This window comes from Ailuropoda melanoleuca, chromosome X (genome assembly GCF_002007445.2).
Source record: "Ailuropoda melanoleuca isolate Jingjing chromosome X, ASM200744v2, whole genome shotgun sequence".
NCBI lineage: Eukaryota > Metazoa > Chordata > Mammalia > Carnivora > Ursidae > Ailuropoda > Ailuropoda melanoleuca.
In genome coordinates this window covers 56,609,923-56,635,473 of record NC_048238.1, presented here as the reverse complement: position 1 = coordinate 56,635,473, position 25,551 = coordinate 56,609,923, and the positions used below count along the sequence as shown (strand labels likewise).

The 25,551-nt window shown below is 37.4% G+C and overlaps 1 protein-coding gene across 8 annotated transcripts in view; it reads left to right on the top strand.

Moving 5' to 3' along the window:
* Nucleotides 1–25,551, top strand: part of ATRX (ATRX chromatin remodeler) — a 310,799-nt gene that overhangs the window by 267,350 nt on the left and 17,898 nt on the right. For all 8 annotated transcript variants that reach the window (XM_034649523.1, XM_019809464.2, XM_019809463.2 and 5 more), the window contains 2 exons: nt 7,580–7,757; nt 9,081–9,275. In XM_034649523.1, coding sequence (XP_034505414.1) covers nt 7,580–7,757; nt 9,081–9,275 — 373 coding nt within the window. The remainder of the gene's footprint in view (nt 1–7,579; nt 7,758–9,080; nt 9,276–25,551) is intronic.

The following is a 25,551-nucleotide window of genomic DNA, read 5'->3' as shown; positions in this document are numbered from 1 at the left end:
TGGAATTACTGGATCGTATGGTAATTTTTTTTCTATTTTTAATTTTTTGAGGAGCCTCCATACTGTTTTCCACAGTGGCTGTACCAGTTTGCATCCCCAACAACAGTGCGTGAGGGTTCTTTTTTTTCTACATCCTCACTAACACTTGTTATTTTTTGTGTTTTTGATTTTAGCCATTCTGACAGGTGTGAGGTAGTATCTCATTGTGGTTTTTATTTGCATTTCCCTGATGGTTAATGATGTTGAGCATCTTTTCATGTGTCTGTTGGTCATCTATATGTCTTATTTGGAAAAATGTCTATTCAAATCCCCTGCCCATTTATTAATGGAATTATTTGGGTTTTTGTTGTTGAGTTGTATAAGTTCTTTTTATATTTTGAATATTAACCCCTTATTGGATATGTCATTTGCAAATATCTAGGAGAAGCTAGTCTTCAATACATAGATCCAAAAAGGACTCTTAACCAGAAAATACCAAGAATCCTTAAAAATAAGTAGGGGGGAGCCTGGGTGGCACAGGGTTAAGCGTCTGCCTTCGGCTCAGGGCGTGGTCCCGGCGTTGTGGGATCGAGCCCCACATCAGGCTCCTCTGCTATGAGCCTGCTTCTTCCTCTCCCACTCCCCCTGCTTGTGTTCCCTCTCTCGCTGGCTGTCTCTATCTCTGTCAAATAAATAAATAAAATCTTTAAAAAAAAATAAGTAGGATAAACCAGATATTCCCATAGAAAGATGAGAAAAGAACTTCAAAAGGACTTTACAAAAGAAGGTATGCGTATGGCCAATAAACATACGGAATGGTGCTTATCTTTATTAAGAAATGCAAGTTAAAAACGTTTTTGACAAAGGTGCAAAAGTGTTTCAGTGAAGGGAGGATAGTCTCTTCAACAAATGGAATTGAAACAATTGGATATTCATAAACTGAAACGAACTTTGACCTAACCCTTACCCCTATTCAAAAATTGAGTCAAAATGGGTGATAAATCTGAATGTGAAACATTATGCTTGTTAAGAAAGCATAGAAGAAAATCTTCAGGAGCTAATTTAGGCAAAGAGATTTTAGGCATGACACCAAAGGGATATAATCCATTAAAGAAAAAATCAATAATTGAAAAATCAAAATAAAAAACTTTTGTCTATGAATGACCCTGTTAAGAAAAGGAAAGGACAAACCTCAGACTTGGAGAAAATATTTGCAAGTAGCATATCTAATAAAGGGCTCATATGCAGAATATATAAAAGTTCTTTAAATGTAACAGTAAGAAAACAAATAACCATTTTCAGTTAGAAAATGGACCAAGGACTTAAACTGACATTTCGTTTAGGAAGATCTAAGCATGGCAAATAAGCACTTGAAAAGATGTTCATCACTAGCCAATAGGGAAATGTAAACTGAAACCACAACAGGATAGAACTTCGTATCTATCAGAATGGCTAAAATAAAAAATAGTGTCACTACCAAATGCTGGTAAGGATGCAGGCGAACTGGATCTCTCCCACAGTGCTGATGAGGATGTAAAATGGCACACTCTTCCTCAAGAACAACTTGTTTCCCCCCCGCCAAACTAAACAATTAAATATATTCTTACCATACAACCCTGCAGTCACACTTTTGAAAATTTATGCCAGAGAAATGAAAACTTAATTTCACATGGAAACCTATATACAGGTGTTTGTAGTAGCTTTATTTGTAATAGTCAAAAACTGGAAATAACTCAAGTGTCTTATAACATGTGAATGGATGTGAATGGATAAACAAATTATATCTATATATTGGAGTAGTGCCGAGCAATAAAAAGGAATGAACTGTTGATACTGATCCACAGAACTTGGATGAATCTCAAGGGCATTATGCTGAATGAAAAATGCCATTTTATAATTCCTTTCATATGGCATTCTTGATGTGACAGAATTATGGTGATGGAGAACAGATAAGTGATTGCCAGGGATTAGGGTTGGTGGGGGGAAGGTGTAAATACTAAGGTATAACACAAAAGAGGGTTTTTTTTTTTGTGGTGATGGAACAGTTCTGTGCCCTGCTTGTGGTAATGGTTACATGAATCTCCACACATGATAAATTTCATAGAGCTATACACCAAACAAAAAAGCACTTACAAACACTGGTGAAATCCATTAAGCCTGAGTTCACAGCATTGTACCAACATCAATTTCCTGGTTTTGACAATGTACTCTCGTTATGTAAGTTAATGCCATTAGGAAGAGCTGGATGAAGGGTACATGGAAGCTCTCTATACTACTGTTACAAATTCTTGTGAACCCTAAGCTGTTTTTTTAAAGGTTACAATAATAAGAGGTAATACCATGAGTTATCAAGGATCTGGAACAATTGAAACTCTCACACACTGCTGGTGGGAAGGTAAATTGGAATAACCACTTGGAGAACTATTTGTTCAGCTTTAACAGTGCTATATATATACCCTATGACCCTATGACTCTTGGTTATATACCTAACAGAAATGCTTACGTGTCTTTACCGAAACACATACCCAGAATGTTTATAGCAGCATTATTCAAATAGTTCATATTTTAATTGTGTTTGAGTGTATATTTTAATACTGATGTTTAGTATTAGGAAAATCTAAAAATGTCCTGATTAGCTTATCTCAGTATGGATTTACATATTCTGTACTGAATAATATTAAAGGTTAAATAGTTGTAAAATAATTCTTAATACTTATTCATTTACTTGACTTTGTTTCTTTATTTTTCTTTTGGGCACAAAATTAAACAGTTTTGCTTCCCACTTATGTGCTTTTAAAATACCAGAATATGTCATTTATCACATCAATATTGTGTAAATCAATACCTCTGTTATTGTAAATTAGACTGTATATGTTTTATATGTTTTTTGTCTTGTAGTTGCATTCCTTTAGTGCAGCGAGTGCATGTTTTTTCATGTTTTGTATTAGTGGTCTAGTTCAGTACTTGGGGTGAATAACAGTTTGATAAATATGCTTATTAAGCCCATTCACCTCTTCATTACTGGATAGATAAACCAAAGAATTTTGAAGTTCTCTACAAGGTTTCCTTTTTTTTTTATGTGCGTGTATGTGTGTGTTTTTAACCTACATAGTTTATGCCATTCTATATGCTTGATCCTTTCTCTGGTGTGTAACAGATGTAAATAACTGGAATAATTTTGTTGTCCAATTTTGTTGTCCAGTTGTCCCATATCCCTTAAATATGTCCACTAGTTAAAGTGCAGTTTGTTCTCTGTAGTGAGTATTACAGAGAAATATAAAAAAGAAAATAAGTATCATAATTCCATTGACCAAAGAGAACTGTTAACATTGTATGTATACATTTTGGTTTTTAGTGCAGTTGTAATTATACTTGATAATGTTCTATATGCTGCTTTTTTTCACGTAATATTATGGATTTTTATTGGTAATGTAACTCATTGAATAGGCAGAGTATAATCAAGTCCTCTGTGTTGTACATGTTCTTTATTTTCAATCTATGATCTTATCAGTAACTGAATGAATCTATTTTCTTGCATTTATGTTAATTTCTATAGCCTATATTCTTAGATATGTGGTAGCTCCAAATCAATATAAAACATGGATTTAGTACCGGTGTTTATTTTCCACAGGATTTTTCTTAATTGTAAGCTCTTTCCTGTTATTTAAATTTTGAGCTTCTTTGCATTTTAATTTATAATACTATATATGTAATCAGTATGGAATTTTAGTTATTTCCCTTCATGAAATTACAGAAAGTAAGGCTTGGTATATAAAGGTATTTTGTAGAGAATTTTGAGAGTTTACTATATTCCAAGGGTTTTCTCACTCTTAAGTTGGCCAACAAGACAAATTATATAGTCATCCAATGGAATATTATTTAGCTACCAAGCATGATATTTACCAAGAAATTTGAGGAAATGATCATAATATATACTCTATATGCAGTATCATATCTATGGAAAACCAAAAATATATATGCTTAGAAAAATATACCTTAGGAAATATACAATAATTTGAAAGGATGTTGTTTCTGCGGAATGGATCTGAGTAGTTTTTTTTTCTTTAAATTTGTTTATATTTTAAAAAAATGTTACATAAAGTCTTTCTAAATTTGTTTTATTTATATCAAAGTAATATATTTACATATTTTTAAAAAACTGTTATATAAGGCTTGAGATCAAAACCAGTCCCTTGACCAACCCCTTCCTACACATGCACCCTGACTTGCTGCAGGTAACAGGTTTCAATTCTTGGCAATTCTTCTGGTATTTACTTTCATATAACCCTTTCTAAAATCTAAGGTGGGAATTCATGCACATGCACACTTTTCCTTATTTATTTTCCCAACATATTTTTTGATAATTGCCTAACTCAATTTGGAGTGCTTGCTTTATTGTGACTATGTAAATACTCACACATAAGCCATTTACAATAATGTGATTACTTTTCCTTTTTTTATGCACATGTTTATTTTTGTTCAATTAATGGTTTCTTTTTTAAAATATTTGTTTAGTTTTCTATGGAACTGTGAACTAATTAATTCCCAAATTCTCAGAAAATAAAGTCTTGTGTTACAACACAGCACATAATCTGTCAGTTTCTTTCTTTTTTTAAATTTATTTTTTAGGTTTTTATTTAAATTTTAGTTAACATATAGTGTAATTTTTGTTTCAGGAGTAGAATTTAGTAATTCATCACTTTCATGTAACACCCAGTGCTCATCACAAGTGCCCTCCTTAATACCATCACCCATTTAACTCCTCCCCCACCCACGTCCCCTCCAGCAGCCCTCGCTTTGTTCTCTATAGTTAAGAGTCTCTTATGGTTTTCCTCCCTCTCTGTTTTTCCCCTTCCTCTGTGTTCATCTCTTTTGTTTCTTTAATTCCAAAAATGGGTGAAATCATATGGTACTTGTCTTTCTCAGACCGACTTATTTCACTTAGCATAATACACTGTAGTTCCATCCACATCATTGCAAATGGCAAGATTTCATTCTTTTTGGTGGCTGAGTAGTATTCCCCTGTGTGTGTGTGTGTGTGTGTGTGTGTGTGTGTGTGTGTGTTGTGTGAGAGAGAGAGAGAGAGAGAGAGAGAGCACGTGCACCACATCTTTTTTTTATCCATTCATCAGTCAGTGGATATCTGGGCTCTTTCCGTATTTTGGCTGTTGTGGACATTGCTGTTATAAACATTGGGGTGCATGTGCCCCTTTGAATCAGTATTTTTATATCCCTTATACCTAGTAGTGCAATTGCTGGGTCATACGGTATTTCTCTTTTTAACTTTTTGAGGAATCCCCCATACTGTTTTCCAGAGTGGCTGCACCAGTTTGCATTCCTACCAGCAGTAGAAGAGCGTTCCTCTTTCTCTGCATGCTCACCAACACCTGTCATTTCCTGTGTTAATTTTAGTCATTCTGACCCATGTGAGGTAGTATCTCATTGTGGTTTTGATTTGTATTTTCCTGATGATGAGTGATGTTGAGCATCTTTTCATGTGTCTGTTAGCCATTTATATGTCTTTGGAAAAATGTCTTTTCATGTCTTCTGACCATTTCTTTTTTTTAAAGATTTTATTTATTTATTTCACAGAGATAGACAGCCAGCGAGAGAGGGAACACAAGCAGGGGGAGTGGGAGAGGAAGAGGAGTGGGAGAGGAAGAAGAGCCTGATGTGGGGCTTGATCCCATAACACCGGGATCACGCCCTGAGCCGAAGGCAGACACTTAACCGCTGTGCCACCCAGGCACCCCTCTTCTGACCATTTCTTAACTGGATTATTTGTTTTTTGGGTATTGAGTTTGTTAAGTTCTTATAGATTTTGGATACGAACCCTTTATCAGATATGTCATTTGCAAATATCTTCTCCTATTCCGTGGGCTGCCTTTTAGTTTTTTTGATTGTTTCTTTCGCTGTGCAGAAGATTTTTATCTTGATGAAGTCCCAGTAGTTCATGTTTGCTTTTGTTTCCCTTGCCTCAGGAAACGTGTCTAGTAAGAAGTTGCTGCAGCCATTGTCAAAGAGGTTGCTGCCTGTGTTCTCCTCTAGGATTTTGATGGTTTCAGGTCTCACATTTAGGTCTTTCATCCATTTGGAATTTATTTTTGTGTATGGTGGAAGAAAGTGGTCCAGTTTCATTCTTCTGCATGTGGCTGTCCAGTTTTCCCAACTCCCATTTGTTGAAGAGACTGTCTTTTTTCCACTGGATATTCTTTTCCTGCTTTGTCAAAGATTAGTTGACCATAGAGTTGAGGGTCCATTTCTGGGTTTTCTATTCTGTTGCATTGATGAATGTGTCTGTTTTTGTGCCGGTACCATACTGTCTTGATCACTACAGCTTTGTCATGTAGCTTGAAGTCCGAAATTACGATGCCTTTTCTCTTTCAAGATTGCCTTGGCTATCAGGGTCTTTTGTGGTTCCATACAAATTTTAGGATTGTTTGTTCTAGCTCTGTGAAAAATGCTTGTGGTATTTTGATAGGGATTGCATTAAATGTGTAGATTGCTTTGCGTAGTATAGACATTTTAACAATATTTGTTCTTCCTGTCCATGAGTAGAGAATGTTTATCCATTTCTTTGTGTCTTCTTCAATTTCTTTGATAAGTGTTCCATAGTATTTAGAGTACAGATCTTATACCTCTTTAGTTGGGTTTATTCCTAGGTATCTTATGGTTTTTGGTCTTTTTTCTTTTTTTTTTTTTAACACATCCTTCCTGGAGCCCTTTGTCTTCTTGATTTGATTTTAGCTACTTTAGTACCTTACATCTGTCTAATTTCTCTCCCTATGGTTATTACACTATATTATAATTGCCTGTCACTCACCCCATTACACTTAGGCCCTTGCACGCTATCCTTCATTTTGATGTACTTAGTGCTTGCTCATAACAGTATTGAACACAGTATGGAATTTTGAGTTATATATGGATTTTCTACATTTACTCAGAATCTGTATATACCTTGAATACTTTGTAAACATGTGCTTTCCATATATATTTTTTAATAAAAATTGTTTATTATGTTAGTCACCATACAGTACATCCCAAGTTTTTAATGTAAAGTTCCATGATTCATTACTTGCGTATAACACCTAGTGCACCATGCAATATGTGCCCTCCTTAATACCCATCACCAGCCTATCCCATTCCCCCACCCGCCTCCCCTCTAAAGCCCTCAGTTTGTTTCCCAGAGTCCATATATATCTTTTTTTAAGTTGCATTTCTTTTTTTATTTAATAATTTGTTGTTGTATTATGTTAGTCACCATACAGTACATCCATAGTTTTTGATGTAAAGTTCCATGATTCATCCTTGTGTATAACACCCAGTGCACCATGCAATACGTGCCCTCCTTAATACCCATCACATATATATCTTTATTCCTAAATCAGACTCTAATTTTCCAGCAGTAATTTTCTTCCTGTGCATATAAATCATCAACCTGACTCCTTAGACATGTCTTCTTTTCTTCAGTAAGTGAGAAATGAATTCTTTGAACTCCTAAGTGTTCAAAATACTTCCTTAGGATTAAAAAGTCAAATCACAATTAAAATATCTATGAAGCACTTATTACTAAAGCATTTATACATGTTTTTATTTTCAGAGGACGATTGTTTATCATTTCCACCAAAGCAGGATCTCTTGGAATTAATCTGGTAGCTGCTAATCGAGTGATTATATTTGATGCTTCTTGGAATCCATCTTATGACATCCAGAGTATATTCCGAGTTTATCGCTTTGGACAGACTAAACCTGTGTATGTATATAGGTTCTTAGCTCAGGTAGGTTTACGATTTATATTCTCTTTTTCATAGTGAAAGGTTGGGTGAAATTGATAATGTTTTTGGAGTGTCGAACATATATGCATTATAGAGAAGAAAATGAAATTGAAAACATCAACCCTAATACTATACATAAAGCAGCAGAAGTCTGTTTTGGCCTTTCATGATTTTCTGTTTTGTAGTTCATCCTTGTCTGTCATGTCAGCTTTCTCAGATTGAGATGGATTTGCATAGGTAAATAGATTTAGAATTTTCTTGCTTGTTCAGAAAAGTTAAACATTTATAGTTCTTTTACTTAGCATACATAGAAAAGCAAATAAGTTAATCTAATTTGCTTATAGATGTAAAGGTCAAACGATCATTGTTTTCAGTGGCTACCAGATACTCTCTTAATTTGAAGAATATGGATAAATAGGAAGAAAAAGTTAACTTATAATAACAAAAAATCATTATCAAGAATATTTAATACTTTCTAGGAGAAGTATATTAAAGTCATTTCCTTTAAACATAAACTCAGATATTAAAAAGCAGAAACTGAAATTTAAGAAAAATGAGTAAAATCAAAGAGGTGGATGCGTATAAGGTGATACAGGTTTATAGAATCAAGTTGCCTTTTTACTGGTACATCTGTTTTGGGAACAGATTGAGATTCTCTCCACCTGCCTCCAGATCTGGGCTTCTGAACCAGAGACTGAGTTTTATTGGTAGATTGATCCTTGCTCATTTGGTCTTCTTTAGTACTTATTATAATTGGCAAACCGCAGTGTAACCCCTTTCCTGTCATTTAAATTAAAAGCTCTTTTATATTCTGGCTTAAAGTGATATATATGTAATAGATATGGCATTTTATTTGTTAATTTTCTGTCCTGAAATTATAGAAAGTAAAACTTGATAGAAGTACTGTTTATAGTGATTATTGGGAGCTTATTATATTCAACTGAGAAGGATTTAAACTGCTCTCTTGAATTATTTTTATAACCCTCTAAAATCTTACTTCATGTACTTCTTTATTTCTCTTCACCTTGGTGTCTAACTACTCTTCTTCCACTAAGTACAGAAATATATAATGCAAAACCTGAATGTGTATTGGTCAGATAATACAAGATGATTATCAGTAATGTAGTTTCCTTCTTTGTCAAGGTAAACTATGGTGAACAGATGAAATCTCTCATGAATTAAGCAGCATTGCTAATAAAACTTGCTTTATGGCAGTATATTACTATGAAGTTTTGCTGTTTTATATTAACCAATAATTATATTTCTCCTTGATTAAGTTTCATGTGTACAAAATTTATTTATATATTGTTCCTTCTTTTTACAAAGGGAACCATGGAAGATAAGATTTATGATCGGCAAGTAACTAAGCAGTCACTCTCTTTTCGAGTTGTTGATCAGCAGCAGGTTGAGCGTCATTTTACCATGAATGAGCTTACTGAACTTTATACTTTTGAGCCAGACTTACTAGATGACCCTAATTCAGAAAAAAAGAAGAAGAGGGATACTCCCATGCTGCCAAAGGTAAACATCTTTAGATTATTAGCTTAAAAAAAATGAAAACCTACCATGGACCAAAGATATTTTACTGTTACAGTGAAAGTTAGTCATTTGACTAAGGCTGTATTTCAGAATTTTCCAAAGAGAATAAAATCGTATTTAAATGACAGGGTGCTTGGTCAATTCTCCACATAACAGCACAAAAAGATAGTGTAATCTGAAATACGTATTTTATGCCAAGTAAAAAGTTCAGCCCTGTAGAAAAAAGTTTCTGAGTAGAAACCTTAAAGGAAACAGTATGTTTCTCTTTTAATAATCTCCAGCAGAGGGCATACATAATTGTAGTATTTCTGTATGAAATATAAGTATCTCTTCCTTAACATTCTTTGCTGTCATATAGCAGTTAAGAATCACCAAATAAAAGTATCTCTTGATATTTTTCACCGTCACAAAGCAAGTAAGACTTTCACACTTGGAAAAGGATGCTTAGAGGTAATCTTGTCAAGCCCTCATATTTTATGTAAGTGGGGAAACCTAGGGTCAGAGATACTCAATTATTTGCTCACAGTTTCCAGCTAATAAGTGGCAGAGCCAGGAGTAGTATCTACATCTGACTTCTAGTCCATTGTTCTGGGATTTTAAAAAAGATGTTATTTAGATTAGTATAGAAATTTATTATGATGGTAGATATCGTTTTGACCCTTTTGGACATAAGATAAAGCCATATGTTTTCTGGTCTGAAATAATGACCTAAATATATTTAAACATATTCTAGTTAATCTAAAAAGCTATTTTAGGAGGAATTGTTGGGTTGTTTTTCCTGTTGTCTTGGCTTCAAATTCAAGCAAGCACTTAATGTTCCATGTAGCTGTTAAGAGAATTGGAAAAGCAGCTACCCAGTTATGGTGTCACTCTACCAAAGTCATTTTAGTCATGTGTTTAAAAAAACAAAAGAAAAAAACCCAAACCTCATAAGTATCTTAGTTCTTCATATGGTTGGACACATTTAATTAAAGCAAAAGGTAATAGTAATAAATGTCTAATGCTAACATAAATCAGTGATTTCTCCAGTTAACTTTTAATGTACGTGTCAATTCAAGTAACATGAACATTAAACATTTGGAAATTTTTAAAAAATGTCTTTTGTCTATATAAAAAATTTTTGTTTTTCTAATCAGTGAGCTAGTCTTCCATTTAAAGTTTACTGATAGAGCATCCAGGAAAAAAGAGTTTTTGTGACAACCTCTACCCAATCCCTTTGATAATCAGGCTTAGGGCCACATGGGGGTTTAAATCTATTGTTTTTATGTTACATTTAAAACACTTCTTTAAAGAATATCATTTCATTTTAATGTTATGAAATATTAAATTGATAGTGATTTGGCTTTCTTAATTTGTTATAGAATGTGAGTGGGATCTTGAATAGTCTTTGGAAAATTTTCTGTATGTAAATCTGTTTATATACCTTTAAAAACACACAAACACAAATGGAATCATACCATATATACTCTTCTGCAACTTGTTTGTTTTACCTAGATGTTTCCTGAACATTTTTCCATAGTGGTACATATACTTCTACTTTCTAAAAAAACAACTGCATAGTGTTCCTTTGCTTTGATTTAATTCTTATATCCCCAACAGTTTTCTTATTAGTTACTTAATTCTGTATGGCAAGAAGTATTCTTTAAAGGACTTGGACATATAAGTCAAGCAGAGAAAGACAATTATCGTATGGTTTCACTCATTTATGGAACATAAGAAGTAGGAAGATCTGTAGGAGAAGAAAGGGAAGAAGGAAGGGGGAGGTAAAAAGAAGAGGGAATGAACCATGAGAGACTATGGACTCTGGGAAACCAGCTGAGGGCTTCAGAGGGGAGGGGGCTGGGGGATGGGGATAGGCCGGTGATGGGTATTAAGAGGACACATATTGCATGGTGCACTGGGTGTTATACGCAAGTAATGAATCGTAGAACTTTATATCAAAAACTTGGGATGTACTATATGGTGACTAACATAACATAATAAAAAATTTTTATAAAAAAAATAAAGGACCTGAACATATGTTTATGTTTATTATTTTAAAGATAATGCAGTTTCCCTTTTCAAATTGAGAATGATTTTTATCTAATTAGCATCTTTCCTAAAATTATACTTATATATTTAAGCTTCAATTTTTACAAGAAATACATCATGCTTAGTGATATTTCTGATAGGAAGCAAACATTCCACTTTCAAACATTCCACTTTAAAAGGGGGCAGTTGCTTTGAAGTTATTCATTTTATGGTAAATTTCTGATTTTAGGAATATTTATTTACTTTGATAAACATTTTTTTTTTCATTTTATTTTTTTTTTTTTTTAATTTTATTTTATTATATTGTGTTAATTCACCATACAGTACATCCCCAGATTCCGATGCAAAGTTTGATGCTTCATTAGTTGCGTATAACACCCAGTGCACCATGCAATACGTGCCCTCCCTACTACCCATCACCAGGCTATCCCCTTCCCCCACCCCCTCCCCTCTGAAGTCCTCAGTTTGCCTCTCACAGTCCATAGTCTCTCATGTTTCATTCCCCCCTCTGATTACCCCCCTTTTCTTTATCCCTTTCTTCCCCTACCGATCCTCCTAGTTCTTATGTTCCATAGATGAGAGAAATCATATGATAATTGTCTTTCTCTGCTTGACTTATTTCACTTAGCATTATCTCCTCCAGTGCCGTCCATGTTGCAGCAAATGTTGAGAATTCGTTCTTTCTGATAGCTGAGTAATATTCCATTGTATATATGGACCACAGCTTCTTAATCCAGTCATCTGTTGAAGGGCATCTCGGCTCCTTCCATGATTTGGCTATTGTGGACAATGCAGCTATGAACATTGGGGTGCATATGGCCCTTCTCTTTACTACGTCTGTATCTTTGGGGTAAACACCCAGTAGTGCAATGGCTGGGTCATAGGGTAGTTCAATTTTTAACTTTTTAAGGGACCTCCACACTGTTTTCCAGAGTGGCTGTACCAACTTGCATTCCCACCAACAATGTAGGAGGGATCCCCTTTCTCCACATCCTCTCCAACAATTGTTGTTTCTTGCCTTGTCTATCTTTGCCATTCTAACTGGCGTAAGGTGGTATCTCAGTGTGGTTTTGATTTGAATTTCCCTGATGGCTAATGATTTTGAACATTTTTTCATGTGTCTGTTAGCCATTTGTATGTCTTCATTGGAAAAGTGTCTGTTCATATCTTCTGCCCATTTTATGATTTGTTTATTTGTTTCTCGTGTATTGAGTTTGAGAAGTTCTTTGTAGATCTTGGATACCAGTCCTTTATCTGTGGTGTCCTTTGCAAATATATTCTCCCATTCCGTGGGCTGTCTCTTAGTTTTTTTGACTGTTTCCTTGGCTGTGCAGAAGCTCTTTATCCTGATAAAGTCCCATAAGTTCATTTTATCTTTTATTTCTCTTGCCTTTGGAGATGTGTCGTGAAAAAGGTTGCTCTGGCCGATGTCATAGAAGTTGTTGCCTATGTTCTCCTCTAGAATTTTGATGGATTCCTGTCTCACATTGAGGTCTTTCATCCATTTGGAGTTTATTTTTGTGTATGGTGTGAGAGAGTGGTCAAGTTTCATTCTTTTGCATGTAGCTGTCCAATTTTCCCAGCACCATTTATTGAAGAGACTGTCTTTTTTCCACCGGATGTTTTTTCCTGCTTTATCAAAGATTAGTTGCCCAAAGAGCCGAGGGTCCATTTCTGGGTTCTCTATTCTGTTCCATTGGTCGATGTGTCTGTTTTTGTGCCAGTACCATGCTGTCTTTGTGATCACAGCTTTGTAGTACAGCTCGAAATCCGGCATTGTGATGCCCCCAGCTTTGTTTTTCCTTTTCAACAGTTCCTTGGAGATTCGGGGCCTTTTCTGGTTCCATACAAATTTAAGGACTATTTGTTCCAGTTCTTTGAAAAATGTCCTCGGTATTTTGATCGGGATAGCATTGAAAGTGTAGATTGCTCTGGGTAGTATGGACATTTTAACTATGTTAATTCTTCCAATCCATGAGCATGGAATATTTTTCCATCTTTTTATGTCTTCCTCAATATCTTTCAAAAGTGATCTATAGTTTCTAGCATATAGGTCCTTTACGTCTCTGGTTAAGTTAATTCCAAGGTAACGCATGGTTTTTGGTGTTATTGTAAATGGGATGGATTCCCTAATTTCTCTTTCTTCAGTCTCGTTATTCGTGTATAGAAATGCAACTGATTTCTGGGCATTGATTTTGTATCCTGCCACCTTACTGAATTGTTCTATAACTTCTAATAGTTTGGGAGTGGATTCCTTTGGGTTTTCCATATAGAGTATCATGTCATCTGCAAAGAGAGACAGTTTGACTTCTTCTTTGCCGATTTGGATACCTTTGATCCCTTTTTGTCTTCTGATTGCTGTTGCAAGGACTTCTAGTACTATGTTGAATAATAGTGGCGAGAGTGGGCATCCTTGTCGTGTTCCTGATCTTAAGGGAAAGGCTTCCAGCTTTTCCCCATTGAGAATAATGCTTGCAGTAGGCTTTTCATAGATGGCTTTTATGAGATTGAGAAATGTACCCTCTATTCCTACACTCTGAAGGGTTTTAATCAGGAAAGGATGCTGTATTTTGTCAAATGCTTTTTCTGCATCAATTGAGAGGATCATATGGTTCTTGAGTCTTTTCTTGTTGATATGATGTATCACATTGATTGATTTGCGAGTGTTGAACCATGCTTGCATCCCAGGTATGAATCCCACTTGGTCATGATGGATAATCCTTTTAATGTACTGTTGGATTCTATTAGCAAGGATCTTGTTGAGGATTTTGGCATCCATATTCATTAGAGAAATCGGTCTGTAATTCTCCTTTTTGAGGGGGTCTTTGCCTGGTTTGGGGATCAAGGTAATATTAGCCTCATAGAATGAGTTTGGTAGCTTTCCTTCTGTTTCTATTTTTTGAAATAGCTTTAGGAGAATAGGTATTATTTCTTCTTTGAATGTTTGGTAGAATTCCCCAGGAAAACCGTCTGGGCCTGGAGTTTTATTATTTGGAAGGTTGTTTATCACTGACTCAATTTCTTCATAGTTAATTGGCCTATTTAAGAAATCTATTTCTTCCTGTTTCAGTCTTGGTAGTTTATAGGTTTCCAGGAAGGCCTCCATCTCTTCCAGATTGTTTAGTTTTTTGGCATATAGCTGTTGATAAAAGTTTCTAATAATCCTTGCAATTTCAATGGTGCTGGTCGTGACCTCTCCCTTTTCAGTCATAATTTTAATAATCTCAGTCCTTTCTCTTTGTTTTTGGACAAGTTTTGCCAGTGGTCTATCAATTTTATGGATTCTCTCAAAGAACCAGCTTCTAGTCCTGTTGATCTGCTCTACTGTGGTTCTGGTCTCTAATTCATTGATTTCTGCTCTAATCTTGGTCAACTCCTTCCTTGTCAGTGGGTTAGGCCTGTCCCTCTGTTGCTGTTCCAGTTTCTTGAGGTGAGAATATAGAAACTGCATTTTAGATTTTTCTATTCTTTTGAGTGAGGCTTGGATGGCTATGTATTTCCCCCTTAGGACTGCCTTTGCAGTATCCCATAGGTTTTGGACCGTTGTGTATTCATTCTCGTTGGTCTCCATAAATTGTTTAATTTGTTTTTTGATTTCCTGGTTTATCGAGTCATTCTTGAGCAGGATGGTTCTTAGCCTCCAAGTGTTTGAGTTTCTTCCAGGTTTTTCCTTGTGGTTGAGTTCCAATTTCAGAGCGTTGTGGTCTGAGAATATGCAGGGGATAATTTCAATCTTTTGGTATTGGCTGAGACCTGTTTTGTGTCCCAGAGCATGATCTATTCTTGAGAATGTTCCATGGGCATTTGAATAGAATGAGTATTCTTTGGTTCTGGGGTGTAGTGTTCTATATATATCTATGAGGTCCAACTCGTCGAGTATGGCATTCAAAGCCTTTGATTCTTTGCTTAGTTTTTGCCAGGGTGTTCTGTCTATTTCTGATAGTGGGGTGTTGAGGTCCCCTACTATTACTGTGTTCTTATCTATATGTCTCTTTATTTTGGTTAAGAGTTGGCTTGTGTATCTTGCTGCTCCCCTGTTGGGGGCATATATATTAATAATTGTCATATCCACTTGTTGAATACTTCCTTTAAGAATAATATAGTGCCCTTCTGTATCTCTCTCTATGGCCTCTAGTTTAAAATCCAGTCTATCTGATATGAGAATTGCTACTCCAGCTTTCTTTTGAGGTCCATTTGCGTGGAAGATGGTACTCCATCCCCTTACTCTAAGTCTGAATGCATCTTTGGGTTCAAAATGAGTCTCTTGTAGACAGCAAATGGATGGGTCATGTCTTTTTATCCAATCTGCAACCCTGTGGCGTTTTATGGGAGAGTTTAAGCCATTTAGATTGATAGAGATTATTGACAGATATGATTTTAATGATGCCATTTCTCTTTAAAGTCTTTGTATCGGTTGTGACTTGCTGCTCTGTATCACTCTTGGGGCCTTTTTACCTTTATAGAGCCCCCCTTAATATCTCCTGTAGGGCTGGTTTCGTGGTTACGAAATTGGTTAATGATTGGCGATTTTGGAACGTCTTTATTTCTCCATCAATTCTGAATGACAGCTTTGCTGGATAAAGGATCCTTGGCTGCATGTTTTTCTCTGAAAGAGCTTTAAAAATGCCCCCCCAAGCCTTTCTCTCATTCCAGGTCTCTGTAGACAGGTCTGACGTAATCCTGATACCTTTGCCTTGGTACGTGAGAAATTTCTTTGCCCTGGCCGCTTTCAATACTGTATCCTTGGATCTAATATTTGCGAATTGCACTATGACATGCCGTGGCGTAGGTTTGTCCTGGTTGAGCTTGGATGGGGTCCTCTCTGCCTCTTGGACACGAATGCTTGTTTCCCTTGCTAGATTAGGGAAGTTTTCAGCTACAATTTGTTCAAATATCTCTTCTAGACCTCTGTTTTTCTCCACCCCTTCAGGGATGCCGATGATTCTGACATTGGATCGTTTCATAGAGTCAGTAATCTCCCGTAATCTACATTCGTGGGCGTGGATTTTTTTAAGACCAGCTTCTATTTTCGTTTTTTCTTCTACTAACCCATCCTCCAATTCGCTAACGCGTTCCTCTGCCTCGGTGACCCTGGCCGTCAGAGCCTCTAGTTTTGACTGTATTTGGCCCATAGAATTTTTAATTTCTGTCAGATTCGCTCTCATTTCTGCCCTTAGGGATTCTATATTCTCAGCAACGCTTTCTCTGATGCTTTTTTCAAGTTTACTCATCATCTTGACCATTGTTGCTCTGAATTCCATTTCTGATAATTGGGATACATCCATATGTATTAATTCTGTGGCCGAGGCCAATTCTGTGGCAGAGGCCACAGACTCATTATCTTTTCTTTGCTGGGGGGGACTTCTCCTTCTCGTCATTCTGATGAAGAGAGATTGCAGGGTTGTCCAGAGCCCAAGTGTTGACTGGGACCCAGGCCGTGCGCCCTTGTTTTATAGAGATCTTAGGGATGTGGGCTTCTTCCTTAAAGAGTTTATTTATTTATTTGAGAGAGAGAGAGACAGTCAGCAAGAAAGGGAACCCAAGCAGAGGAGTGGGAGAGGAAGAAGCAGGTTCCCGGTGGAGAAGCCCGATGAGGGACTCCTTTCCGGAACGTTGTAAACACACCCTAATCCGAAGACAGGTGCTTGGTGACTGCGCCACTCAGGCGCTCCGGGTTGTGGGCTTCTTGATTTTTCAGCCTGCCTTCTGGGGGAGGGGCCTGCCTGCCGGTACTCAGAAAACCCTGTTTGGGTAGAGTCTCTGTGTCCCTTGCGAGGGGGGATGGGGATGGGCACCCTGTGAGCCGGTATTTCCGGGCTTTTGTTCTCTGGCGGCTTTCCCTGGCGGTTTGCTATGCCTCTTCTGAGAGAGCAGCAGCGGCTGAAATTCAGCCTCTGTCTCAGAACAGAGGGATCGCGGATCGTTCTCCACTGATGTTCTGGCCACTTTAACTCTGTTTCTGTTGGTGCTGCTCAACCCTGCAGCATCCCGGGCTGTGCGCCCCACACCCGGCGTCCCAGCCCTCACTTCCAGGGCCGGCACGTCTCTGTCCTTTGTGTTTCCAACCCCGCCCGCCGCCAGCCGCCCCGCGCGGGCTCCCGGAGCTCCCCGTCTCAGTCTGGTGTCTCACGGGTGCTGACCGCGAGTCCGCCTGCTCCCCCGTGCAGGTGGCCCTCCAGCCGCCAGCCGCCCCGCGGACGCTCCCGGAGCTCCCGGTCTCAGCCTCGATCCAGTGAGCACACCGGAGCTCCGGAGCTCCGTGAGATGCTTGGTGGTGCACGCTCCCGGCTCACGGACTCAGTCTGCCGTTTCCAGAGTGCGGGTCCGCGGTCCGCCCGCTCCCCGGTGCAGGTGGCCCGCCAGCCGCCCTGCGCGCGCGCTCCTGGAGCTCGCGTTCTAAGTCTGTTGTCTCGCGGGTGCCGTCCGCGAGTCCGCCTGCTCCCCCGTGCAGGTGGCCCGCCAACCGCCAGCCGTCCCGCGTGCGCTCCCGGAGCTCCCTTCTCAGCCTGCTGTCTCAAGCGTGCGGGTCCGCGGTCTGTCCGCTCCCCCTTGCAGGTGGCTACCGCTTCCCGGCGCCCTGACACGGCGGCTCCCTCCCCCTTCTGTTTAGCTTCCGATATCTGTGCGCGGTTTCACGGCTCCCCGCTTCGTACCTCGATACTCAGCGCTGGAGATGTTCATTTGTAGAGATCCAGATGTATCTTCCTGCGTCTCAGGCTGATTCCGTGGATATTCCTGCTGGTCTGGTACCTCCAGCTCAACTCAGGGGACCGGCTGAAAAAGGTGTCCCCTACTCCTCCGCCATCTTAACCTCCCCCCTACTTTGATAAACATTTATTGATTATTTGCTGACTTTGAGGTGTACTATGAGGGTAAACTAAGAACAACAAGGCATTGTCTGTGCTTTAAAGAAGATTTAAAAAATTCAGCAGGAAAGAAATGCTATTTGTTATAGGATGTCTGGAAAGAAACCATCTGTTTTATAACTTGGTACTCTTGAGTTGTTAAAGGTGTCGTGCTTTTTCATTTATAGACTTTACTACTATATTTTGCTTTTGGTGCTCTAACTCTTTGCCCAAGAACAAAAAGGAAAAGGAATATTGAATGCTACATTAACCCAAAGTGCTTCAACTCTCCCACAGCTCTTCCCAAAAGGAAAATAATAGTTAACTTTTACTGATTTCTCACTGGGTTTCATACTGTGTGCTAAACAGTTTGTTCAGATTATCTTCCTTAATCTAGCAGCAACTGAAAAGCTGATAATGCTGTTTTCATTTTCGAGATGAGAAAATTAAGGTTTGAAGAGATTGTGTAACATACCCAAGTTTACCCACCTAATTAGTGGTGAAGCTGGCCTTCAAACCAAGTCTGCCCAACTTGAAAGCATGTACTCTTAATCATTATATACTTTATTGCTCCCCAAATAGAGATTAGAAAGTTAAGTCCAAGTAGAAGAAACAAGACAGAGGACTTAGGATTCCTAGAATTGAATGACATTTAGAATGCTTTATTTTAAATAAAACTGGATTTTAAAATATAGAATTCTTTCACAGTTAATGCCATTGTATGATGTAACTGTTGAGATTGTATAATATGGCCAGTTTAGCTCATAGCTTGTGAAGTGGTAAATTCCTCAAATTTATAGAAAGCTTTAAAGTTTACAGAGGACTTTCTCATACACATTCATTATCTTAGGAAACTAAAGTTTAGAGTTTGTGACTACCCAAGAGTACATGACCAGTAAGTGTTAGAGTTAGAGCTTGAACTTAACAGTTTTCAAATTGTATTCCAAGGAACCTCCAGTAGATTAGCAGAGGTGCTCCAGGGCTACCATGTTGCTAAGTGAGTAGTGGAAGGCCAGACAGGCAGCACTCCAAATCCCACATCCCATTTCAATCAGAGTCCCTCTCCTTTTATCTCTTTTATGCTTTGGGCTGCAACGTAAGATTTACTTTAAAGGGAGGATGTTAGTCCTCCTTTCCCCCTTACTGTCTGCTTTTTATTCTCATAACTTATTCAGATATTAGTGCTTTTTTAAAAAGGTTTTTAAAACAGTGTAGTAGGGACACCTGGGTGGCTCAGTTGGTTGAGCATCTGCCTTCGGCTCAGGTCATGATCCTGGGGTCCTGGGATTGAGTCCCACATCAGGCTCCTTGCTCAGCGGGGAGCCTGCTTTTCCTTCCACCAGCCACTCTCCCTGCTTGTGCGCTCTCTCTCTCTCTGACAAATAAATAAATGAAATATTTTTAAAAAAATAAATAGTGTACTATACCACAGTGCCTTTCTAACTATCACAGTAACTAAGAACTGTCAGGGATCTAAAAGGAAATACAATAGGATATTGTATGAGATTTACCCGAAGGAGGTGATAGCCTGCTTGGGGAGAGAAAAGTAACATTACTTTAAGAAAAAGAATGAAGTGCTGATGTGATTGGTACTGAATGTGTTGGCTGTATAGTATATGGTTAAAAAAATGGAGAATGGAGCATTCAGGTACAGTTTTGGTGGGAAAAAATCAGACTGGCCAATAAAAGGTGGTTAGTATTTGGTTGGATTCGGAAAGAATGAGGTTTGAATGCAGGATGAAACAATTTGGGCAAAGGGAAAGATAATGATTTATGTACCGGACTCAAAGTATGATAAATTGGCCAGATAAAGAGCCCAAATTGGATGGGTGAAATGTGGGTAAGGTGGGGCCAGCTTATGGAGAGCCATGAAAGGTAAATGGAGGCTTTTGGATTTAAAATAGTATTCACTATAAGTTCATGAATGGACCTATTATATGATGAATGTAGGCTTTTGGAAAATTAGCCTGGTAATAAAATGCAGAATGGAAGGACATACACTAGGGTGATGGTTATGCAGTGAATCAAACACTTCAAGAAAATAAATGAGATAACTCGGTAACTGATGCTAGGCTGTAGCTTTCAATAGGTAGGCAGTGAAAAATTTACCTAAATACTGAAGCTTATTTATTCATTCATTGATTAAAAACTTTTCAGGGGCGCCTGGGTGGCTCAGTTGTTAAGTGTCTGTCTTTGGCTCAGGGCATGATCCTGGAGCCCTGGGATGAAGCCCCGCATCGGGCTTCCTGCTCTCTCTGCTGGGAGCCTGCTTCTTCCTCTCCCACTCCTCCTGCTTGTGTTCCCTCTCTCGCTGACTGTCCCTCTCTCTGTGTCAAATAAATAAATAAAATCTTTTAAAAAATAATATAAATAAAAAATAAAATAAAAATTTTCAGATACCTGCAAAGTACCAATTATTATGCTGGTTACTAAGGATACATTGGTAAATAAGACTAGGTTCCTGCTCCTAAGGAGTCCAATCAATGTACTTTAAGCAAGTAAATGTAGTAAAAGTTATGGATCCCTTAATATAAATCTATATAGACATCAAGGAAGGAATATTCAATTCTTTCTTGGAAAAGTTGGAGATGGGGAGTTGACATTAGGAGGACTTGAACTGATGTTGAAAATAGAAGTGGGTAGCTGTTTGCATTGCTATGAAGGCAAAAGGTGAAGGCCCTTCAAGAGGAAGAGCAGGAAAAAGAAGCAGGCTCATCAAACAGCATGGCAAGTTTTAGGAGCCTCAAGTAGTTTAAAAATAATAGAGTAAAAGGAGATAGTGGTAGAGTAAGGGGGGGGTAGGCATGGGGAAGAGATAAGAGAAAAGACTGGAGAAACAGATGGGAATCAGATCTAGAAGTTAGAGTTTGAATGTTGTGTTACAGGCTGTTGGATCTATTGTAATGATTTTAAGAAAACCACCAACATCAAATTTTCATTTTAGAAAAATCACTTTGGGTATCAGTGTTCAGGATGGATTGGAGAAAGGAAAGTAGATGCAAAGATACTTGTTAGGATGCTATTTTTAGTAGCATTTTATAGTCCAGATGAGAGAGGTATTGCAGGCCTGAAGTAAGGTGATAGCAATGGGGATGGAGAAGTACCAAGCACAGTGTAGGTACTCAGTATGTTAACTTTGTTCCCTAAGATTATATTTAGAATTTCATTTAACTTTGCCCACTACTGTTTGGTTTAGATTTCCATTAATAAGAATTTGAAAATTGGTCCTCTCTGAAACAGGTGCAAATGGGTGTTTCTGATATTCATAGTGAGGGATTTCTTACTGTTTGAACCTGCTCTTACTAAAAACATTTCAGAGTTGATTCCTTTTATTATAGTACAATTGCAAACGCCTTCCTTTTTTATACATCATGTTCAAAATGAAAGACTGCTAAAAATGATGTATTTTCATTTCCCCTTCAAATTGCTGTTATCTAAATAATGATTAAATTGCATGCCTTTTTGAGTTAATTTTCATTGCCCTTTGATACTTCTTGAACTGTTTGTTTTCAGCTTACTTGGTATGTGATTATTATATCTTTTTCTGCCTTATCACTTCCTCTTTAATTATTATATAATTCCTCCTCCTGTATTTCTGTTTTTGTTTACTTTCTTTTACTTCTCTGTTTTTAAATTTTTTAAAAATTAGATTTAATATCTCAGACTTTATTAACCACTTGACTATTTTTGTTGTCTTTTTATCTTTGCAGCTCTTTAAAGGCAAGAACTATATCCTTTGCTCCTTTTCTTTCATCCATAGTGAATAATATAATGCTGGCACTTTTATATGGCCTTTTTTGAAATTCGAGTCGCCTTTATAGTGATATGTAACTGACTTTTTATTGTTCCTTAATGATCCATATATCATTGAAAGGCAGTGTCAGACTTATTGCAAGTAATAAAATTGAAATTAAGAGTGATTTGTCTGTCACAGCAGGTGTGTGAAAGGAAGAGAATGGAGCTTTTAATTCGTGTCTTCAGTTCTGTGCTGAATTAGCTATCTTAGCTCTGTTCTCCACTCCACCCCATGAATTATGTTTTATTAAATCCCCTCATTGGTTTCTTGCTGTTGTTGGTGCTGCTTTTCTTTTTTTGAAATATAATGGTCTTATAGTCCTGTGAACCCATTTTTTAAAAAAATATATTGATTTTAGGGTCTCCTGAATCATGTCTACAAAATATTGATGTAGCTCTTTAGTTGTTCAGGGTAGTAATGCTTTCAGCCATTTTGAAACTTCCAGCATGATCTAACTTACAGTTTGACATAAGTTTCTAATGATAAAGCTTTGTTGACTGATTCTTAACTGTTTATTTTTTAGCTACTAAAGTAATAACTTGCTTCTGGTAACGTTTATGTAGACTGTGTTAGCAAAGTATCTTTTCTCGTAGTAAACTTATGAATAATGAATCATTGAGCTCTACAACAAAAACGTATGATGTACTATATGCTGGCTAACAGAACATAATAAAACAAACTTAAGAATTACACAGATATCAGAGATGAAAATCTTGGTCAGGGTAATGTTTCATAATATGCTTAAGTGAGCATACAGCCTAAGTTCTGTACCCTTTATTAAAAAAACAAAAGTCCGTAAACCTGGCATAAAAGTTTTTTTGTCCTTCCCTTTTCTAGCACTGTACTTTTTCTAGCCTATGTCTTTTTAAAGGTATACTGCGTGTTGATAATTACAGAGAGAACAAAATGGAGTTTTAAACTAAAGTATCCGAAGTGAGGCTTTAGGTCTGCTTCCTCCACCCTGATCTTGTGTACAATTTTCTCCCTTTATCTTTACTCCTTTATTAAAGTTTTAATACCTCAGAGCATAGTTTACGGAACAGAGATGTTATTGTGCGGGGTTAATACAGGGTTTTACCTTAGTCTTTTTTAACATTAGAGAGAAATATACTCACTAAAATAATGTGATGTGAAGTCTAAAATAGCTAGTCAACCTATTTAGGGAACTTTCAAACATTTATTTTTAGAATTAAAAGTTCAAAAGGACCCATTTAATTGTAGGCTTAAATGTCAGTAACCTATAGCATATTAACCACATGGTGGCACATGAACCCAATTTTTGTTGACATGTACCTATAAAGAGCCATGCTCATTTCAGTTATGAGCATATATGAGGTTTGATGTCATTGTTTCCTATTTCTCTGCCTCTTTTATCACAAGTTATATGTTTATTACTTAATAAAACAAGTTCTAGTATTGTTCCTTTGTATTCACTGGCATAAAAATAATTATTCAGCTGAATAAGAATAGACCACCGGAAATCATAATGTACTCTAGAGACATTGTTTTAATTTTATAATTTCTTTGTAGGTTATAATTATATTCAGTGTTTTCTGGGATGGTTGGTACCCAGTAAAAAGAGCAAATGATTTAAGCCTGTTCCTTTTTCCAATCACCTGTCAACCGCTCTTTTTAGGATGTAATCTTAGGCAAGCCACATAAGCTTTCCAAGCTTCACTTCCCTCAGGAACATAAGATAGTAGTACCTTTCTCACAGAGGAGATAATCCACATAAAGCCCCTTCCTAACACATAGTAAGGGCTCAAATGTTAGTTGCTATTTTTGTTTCCATAATTGTTACTAATATTGCCATTATATTTGGTTCATTTCTCTGGAACCAGTATAAACATAACTTTTTAGAATTTCAGGGGAGTCATGAAGTCCTGATCCTTAGGAGATTAAGCTTGACATATGACAGATTAGTAGAAGACTGAAAACATTAGGGGCTGGAGGCAGTAATCTTAGCTAGACTGCAGGAGAGACAGATATTTGAGGCTTGAATTCTTTGAGCTCAATTATAATCAAGAGTGAATAATACTAGATATTGATAATCACTTTTAATGATGTTAACATGCATTTGAGTATGAATTACTACCTTTTCTAACATTTCAAGGATTTTTTTCTTAAATAATACATACGACTTTTGAAGAATTGTCTACTTTATAGCCAGCTGATACCTCTGTAGTAATTTTTTAAAGTGAAGAGGTGCTTCTTTTTTTTTTTAATTTAATTTTATTATATTATGTTAATCACCATACAGTACATCCCCAGATTCCGATGTAAAGTTTGATGCTTCATTAGTTGCGTATAACACCCAGTGCACCATGCAATACGTGCCCTCCTTACTACCCATCACCAGTCTATCCCATTCCCCCACCCCCTCCCCTCTGAAGTCTTCAGTTTGTTTCTCATAGTCCATAGTCTCTCATGTTTCATTCCCCCTTCTGATTACCCCCCTTTTCTTTATCCCTTTCTTCCCCTACCGATCATCCTAGTTCTTATGTTCCATAGATGAGAGAAATCATATGATAATTGTCTTTCTCTGCTTGACTTATTTCACTTAGCATTATCTCCTCCAGTGCCGTCCATGTTGCAGCAAATGTTGAGAATTCGTTCTTTCTGATAGCTGAGTAATATTCCATTGTATATATGGACCACAGCTTCTTAATCCAGTCATCTGTTGAAGGGCATCTCGGCTCCTTCCATGATTTGGCTATTGTGGACAATGCAGCTATGAACATTGGGGTGCATATGGCCCTTCTCTTTACTACGTCTGTATCTTTGGGGTAAACACCCAGTAGTGCAATGGCTGGGTCATAGGGTAGTTCAATTTTTCTTTTTAAGGGACCTCCACACTGTTTTCCATAGTGGCTGTACCAACTTGCATTCCCGCCAACAATGTAGGAGGGATCCCCTTTCTCCACATCCTGTGAAGAGGTGCTTCTAATGTCCCCCTACAAACCAGAAAAACAGTAGACCATGCTTGCTTTATTTATTTATTTAAAAGATTTTTTTTGTTCATTTGAGAGTGAGTGAAAGAGTGAGAGCACAAGCGGGGGGAGGGACAAAGGGAGAGGGAGAAGCAGACTCCCTGCTTATTCATTCATCCATTCAACCATCGCAGGGCTGGATCCCAGGACCCTGGGATCATGACCTGAGGTGAAGGCAGATGCTTAACTGAATGAGCCACCCAGGCACCCCTGGCCTTGCTTTATTTAAAGTGCTGCTTTGTATCTTATTTTGATTATATCACCTTATAACACAAGAAAAATTATTAAGGAGCCAAGGTTACCAAGTATTTTAGGGAAAACATTTGGATTAAATGGACTTCGGTACAAATGATGCCCCTGAATAGCAGCATCCCTAACCCTGGCAGGAGGCCTTGCAAATCACTGCTAATGGAAACATCAACATCTATGAGGCCACCTTACTGGCACAGTTGTGGGTGGAATGCAAGATTGCATTAGGAGGATGTGAGGTAGACTTCAGGAAGTGTCTTCTTTTGAAGCACTAGAATGATATGCTACTCAAAATTATGGAAATTCTGAAATTTAAAATACGAAGTTTGTATTTAAATGCTCACTGA